Raw genomic sequence first — 6,331 nt, forward strand, 5'->3', positions numbered from 1 at the left:
TTTTTTTTTTTTTTTTTTTTTTTTTTTTTTTTTTTTTTTTTTTTTTTAAACTCAAGAGAAATTTTCCGGAATTTTGACTTGAGCTCACAATCACCCCTGGATATATCATGTTGTTTTTTGAGCTTATGAAGCCAACTAATTCTATATTCATAAATATTTTCAAGTTTTAGTTTAGAACCACTTAGGGTCGAGTTCTGTGGCTTGTTATTGCCATTTTTTTCAAATTTTAACAGAATTTTTTTCTGCTTCAAATAGATATCAGAGTTGATAGTTTTAGTGGACTCAGAATTGAATTTTTTTAGTTTTTATTATGAGATTTGTAGTCTGAAGTGAAATGCCTGCGGCAACAGCCATTATTTGTTCTTGGGTGGTGCTGCTGATCTATGGTTTTCCAGATTATCAATGCTTGATTATATATCTGCATTTTAATAACATATTTATGTATATATACGTATATATATGTGTGTATTATATATATGTGTATTATATATATGGATATTATATATATGGATATTATATACATGTATATCATGGTGCGTAGCTTTTTTTTTTTTAAAGAAAGTGCTTAAAGGTGCTTTTTTATTGGATGTTTTTAAAAAGTGCATAATTTTCCTTTTTCAAAAATGAGATATTTCTCTTTACTATGTCGATTTCCTCTACATATTATGCAAAATCGTTGTTTTCACATTGTTCTATTCAACGAATTCCCAATTCATTCAAGCACAATGCATTTCGGCGTACCATCGGTCTGTAACTTATGAAAGTGCCAATAGTTATGCATGATTGAAAAAATACTTGCGAGTCTGCATGTGCCTCTATTGAGCTGGGTTCAGTGAGGTTCTTGCATTCTCATGGGTAACTCTGCTGCATTTTGTAAGATATTCTCAATTTCAGGCTTCATTTTTCACCCTCTGAAATCAAACCAAATAAATCTCTCGATCTTCTTATGTTGGCTAATATAATCAAGAAAAGAGTTCTTTATCAGAAACTAGTTATTTTATCATAATCGTGTAAAATCTTTGAAAATTATTTTGCATTTTTTTAATGTATATAGTGCTTAAAAATATTTTTGTGTACTTAAAAAGTACTTTAAAGGTGCTTATTTTTTGTCAAAAAATTTGGTGACGCACCCTGTATATGTATGTATTATAAATTTATAACTAATCTGGGTCATGTGGTAATGATAGAAATTTATTCAATTGATTTAGTGAAATAAGGTCAAATCCAAAAGGAAATTGAGAGATGGAGAGAATTTAATTAGGGTTGAATTCTGTGGGTTCTTATTGCCATTTTTTCACATTTTGTCAGAATTTTTTCCCCCTCCTCGAATAGACATTAGAGTCAAAAGCTGTTATCGAAAGCAGAAATTGATTTTCTTTTATAAGCTTAATAGTCTGAAATGAAAATCCAGTGGTTTTCGGATTATTGATGCTTGATGGTATGTCTGCATTTTAATAACATATGCATAGATATATATATTATTAATTTTTATACGAACTATTTCTTATGTAGTTATGGATAAAACAACAGCGACTGGTATGGATCCAAAAGAAGCCGCCGAGAGTATTATAATAGCTACAGCCTCTAAACGAACTGAGCTAGTTTTGGCTGGAATGCTTCCAAAACTAGCTATTCTCATTAGAGATCTTTGCCCATTGTTATATTTTTACCTCATGGGTAGTAGAGCACGTCGCATGAGAGCCTCCAATATGATCAAACAAGACTAGATTATGTGCCATAAGTTACGTATTTTATATGTTATAATCTGTAAATATATAGAAATATTTTTTAATTTAAACTTATTTGTTACAAATTGTGATTTGTTTATTTAGTTTCCTATTATTAATTTATATTTCATATGCTCTTTTGAACTCTTTAATGCTGTTCTCTAAGTACAGAAAAAATTGTACAATTATATGTTCAAAGGAATTTTTAAACTGTGTTATTACAAATTGTGTTTTGTTTATTTGACTTATTATTGATTTTCTTTTCAACTCCTTGAGGATGTTTTCTTATATTCAAGTACAGTGAAACTTTTACATTTTCATTTCCTGTTAGAAATTAGTTGAAATTAACATTTCAACTTCACTTTGTTGTTTTGAAATAGTTTAGTTTGAGAGCTAAAAAAAATCACTTTGACTTATCCCATTTTGTTTAAAAAATATTTCAAAGTTAAAAAAAAACTTTGAATGCATGATAATTGAATTATTGAATAAACTTTTTATTATTGTTTTCTTCAAATTTAAAATTTTAACTTAAATCTTTAAATAAATTGCGTTAGGCTAAGATACTTTTTAAATAAAGAATCGTTGGATCACAATTAATTCAAGTTATATTATGATTTAAAAGATAATTTTCATATGTTTCATATGAAATATGTAGATGTAAAATTTAGCTATATTTAAGCATTTGAAAATATTAGTTTTCTATTTAAAAGCTATCATAAAAATAACAAATTATCATAAAATTTAAGTTTACAATAAATATTGTTATTAAGTTAATAATTAATAGATAGGATTTTTGAGACAAATAAATGAAAGTTTTATTTAAATTTGATATTTCTTTTTTATTTTTTTATTATTTTCACATTATATGTCATAGTTGCCAAAACAGTTGTCCTAGTCATTTCCTAAACTTACATTAGGGTTAACTCTATTGCTACATTTATCTTTTCAAAAAGTTGGAAAACCTATTGTTAAAATTTTAAATTCTTTCTTTAAATGAATAAATATTTAATTCAAATAACAACTAAAATAAAAGATTGAAAGAATGTGTAAACAGTCGTATTCTATATGTAACGTTTATTAAACTATGTCTTAATAAAGTATTATTTTGTGAAAAATTTATAATACTTTTCCCCCATGAATTGATTTTTTTAACTAATGGTGCTTGTTTACTAAACTTTCTAGTTCTTTTCAGAACACGTTGATTCCTATATTTAATCTTCCACATAGAAATGTTTAATATTTCATTTTTGTTTTCGTTTCTTAGAAACTCTTTAATATTTTCCCCTGTGACATTTTAGTTCTGTTAAAAAGCTAATTATCAATGATGTTTTAATATTAATTGAAAAAATAATAGTTCGAAAAAGATAAATTGCGGTTATGACTTAAGTTTAAAAACATAATTTATGGTGTTCATTAATACATATCCAATTTAATTCAATTAAAGTGTCTCTAAATTGCTCTTAATGAGTTGTTATATTCAGTTTTAAAACTCATTAATTCTCAATCTTTGTTCTGTATCAGCAAAAACTTTTAAGTTTTTGTTTCATTTAAATTATTTTTCATGTCTCATTTTCTGGTGTCAAGCTCTACTTAAATGCAAACGCAAAAACTTTTCTTAAAATAACCAATTTTGTGTTGCTTGTGGAGGTGTTTCTCAAAATTATTTTGTCCATAGTGATTTTAAAAAGTTTCAGAATAAATTTCTGATTAAAGTCAGTCACTCTAATTAAAAAGAATTTGAGTAAAAAGCTGAAATAATCCATAAAGTAGTCATTTATAGGTTCTTTGAAGAGGTTGCTAAGATTCGAGGAATAAACATGATAACATTACATACATAACATTTTGTTGACAGTTACATGACATTTTATTAACATGGTTTTTCTCAAAAAACTTGACCATGATTAAAATGTTTGGGCTTCGAAATACTAGGACAAGAAATACTAGGTGTTCTATTAATGCGCATCAATGATCTTTAATGATTACTTTTTTTTATTTAATTTTAAAAGCACTTACTTTCCTCATCCATAATTTTATTTTTATTATAAAGTGATTATTATTTATTTAGTGGCAAAAAGAAAAAAAACTGTCTTTTGCACTTTTTTGTATGGTTACAAAAAAATATTTGAATTCCTTTGGTGCTTTCTTATGCTTATTATTTTATGCATCATTTTTTGGTGTTTGGTTTACTTCAAATTTTATGTGCTTTTTTTTTTTTTAGAATGGTAGTGTAATCATTATCTTGCCAATTTAAATGCATTGATGACTAAAATAGATTTTGTAATTATCTCACTATGTATTTAAATATAGTTATCCTTTTATTTTATGATAATAATTTTGTATTAGAGTTTTTACTTTGTATAAAGAAAGAGTGATTCCAATAAAATAATAATAAGTCTTCATTTTCTGAATTATTCAAGTAAGTAGACTGCATAAAGAATTGGTGCTTTTATCTCTTAATGGTGTTAAGGTTAATGTGCTTTTTACCTATTTTGTACACTGATTTTGAAATTTTATTGGATTTTATAATTCAAAATAATTTAGAAAAAATACGAACAAATTGGATACTAAAATAAGTTAGATATATTTAAAAACATTAGGTGTTTTAAATTCCAGCATTGTTAGTGTATTTTTTTTTTACTTTTGTATATTGTAATGAATTTGTATTTTCAATATTTTTTCATGTGACTTTGTATTTTTTGAATGTTATTATAACATCCTTTAATAAGAGAGATTATGATAAAAATAAGAGATAAACTACTTTTATTTATGATTTTTTTTGTTACGAAAGTATTTATTTCAAAATTATATCAAATGTTAAAAAATAATTATAGAGCTAATAATATTTTTTCGAAATGAGATGGGATTATTTTTATGTATACTTTTTTTTTATACAGATATTAGAGCTCTTTTTCCGTTTTATCAAATAATGTATAATTTCTTTTATATTTTTCTGTTTCTTAAGTAGTTTGCTTTAATTGCTTCTTAATTCAGTTCTTATAATTTCATATGTTCAATATAATAATTTCTTACAAAATGTTGAATTATTCATGTCAAATATTGATAATACTGCTAAAAATAAATATAATAAACAGACATTTAGTGCTCCTTCAGATACTGTTCCCAGGCCCCATAGGCCTATGTGATAAAAAGGCCAAGACTTAAGTTGTGAGAAATGAATAATTTAACGTTAAATACAACAGTTCGCTTTTATATACGGATACCGATACGGATTTTGAATACAGATTAACTGTTTTGTTCTTTTCATTTGATTGAAAAATTTTTTTCAGCTAAGTTATGATGAATTTAGAATAACACTGAGTTTTTAACTAATTTCAGCAGTCAACAGATTAGTTGCATCAGTAGTTGAGTTAAAAAAGGTTTTGTTCTCTTTTTTATTACCTAGGATGATTTCAGTTCGGAATAATAAATATAAATTTAGATTGGTTGTCAACTTTTCAAATTTCATTATATACTTCTAAGAGTTGAATGACACTGATTTATATGTAATTATATAAATTTATTGCAATTATATAAATTATATGTAATATATTAATTGCATAATCTATATTATTAATTCACAAGCACAACAGCATAACTGCCAACTTGTACGACTGTTTAGAAATAATTTTCTACTTCAACATTAGCATTTTGGCATATTAAATCTTGAAGTTTAGAAAAGTTTCAAATTTTTTTTTAAAACTATCACAACGAATGAATAATTAAAAAAAAATGAATTGATAAGATCTATTTGGCGGCTAATTATGCTTATAGATGTCTTAATAGTTTTCTTTTTGGAACATTCTTCCAAACTTAGTTTTTATTTTACTACCACTGCGTAAAATCTTTTTCAACAATCATACAAGTTGGTAGCTGGTGTGCTGCAGATTTTGTTTTGCTTTATAAATTCTGAAGTTCTAATTTCTGCCTTGTAGTGTAAATAGTTGTGCCATTAAAAAACAAATATTAGCTTTTTATCATACATTTTTTTACAAGTTAGGAAAATAATCAAACTTATATCCTCACTTTTAGGAGTTATTCTGACTGAAATAAACTCATAATTTGAAGTTACAAATAGAATAAATGAATCTTATTTTAAGTGTAAACTATTTGGTGCTTCTACATTTTTAGTTTGTAGTTTAAATTAATATTTTCTCCAATACACATTTTCTTCACAGAAGAAAGCATGCAGGTCAAAATGTAATATTCTATGTGCCAGATAGTTCAAAGAAAGTCTTTTGTATTATTCTTTCTTAGGTACTACTTATTTTTCCTAATAAAATTTCTAAGTTTAAGGAAATTGCAACTAAAAATATATAGCAATTTTGTATTTTTTATTTAAAAAGTAATATTGATTTGTATAAATTTGTATAATGTGAATAATAAAAGTTATTTTGATAGAAGTTTATTTTTGTTAATTTTTTTTTTTAACACTGAGCTCTTGTTTATTTGCTTTGGAAGATGCTGGACGTGTTGCTCTTTAACGTAATTATTGTAACAAAGAAAATAATTTCATTGTAAAATTTTTTTTTACTTAAGTTGAAGTAGTAAATTCCAAAATAGCATTTGTACACAACTTGTTTCCGAAAATATTTCTTGATATTCCT

General features: G+C 25.1%; 1 protein-coding gene across 2 annotated transcripts in view; it reads left to right on the top strand.

The window, feature by feature from the left end:
• Positions 1-6,127, top strand: part of LOC107451466 (dehydrogenase/reductase SDR family protein 7-like) — a 25,152-nt gene extending 19,025 nt beyond the window's left edge. For both annotated transcript variants that reach the window (XM_016067566.4, XM_043044496.2), the window contains one exon: positions 1,513-6,127. In XM_016067566.4, the coding sequence (XP_015923052.1) occupies positions 1,513-1,727 (215 nt within the window). In that variant the 3' untranslated portion in view covers positions 1,728-6,127. The remainder of the gene's footprint in view (positions 1-1,512) is intronic.
• Positions 6,128-6,331: the final 204 nt, after the last annotated feature.

This window comes from Parasteatoda tepidariorum, chromosome 10 (assembly GCF_043381705.1).
Source record: "Parasteatoda tepidariorum isolate YZ-2023 chromosome 10, CAS_Ptep_4.0, whole genome shotgun sequence".
Classification (NCBI taxonomy): Eukaryota; Metazoa; Arthropoda; class Arachnida; order Araneae; family Theridiidae; genus Parasteatoda; species Parasteatoda tepidariorum.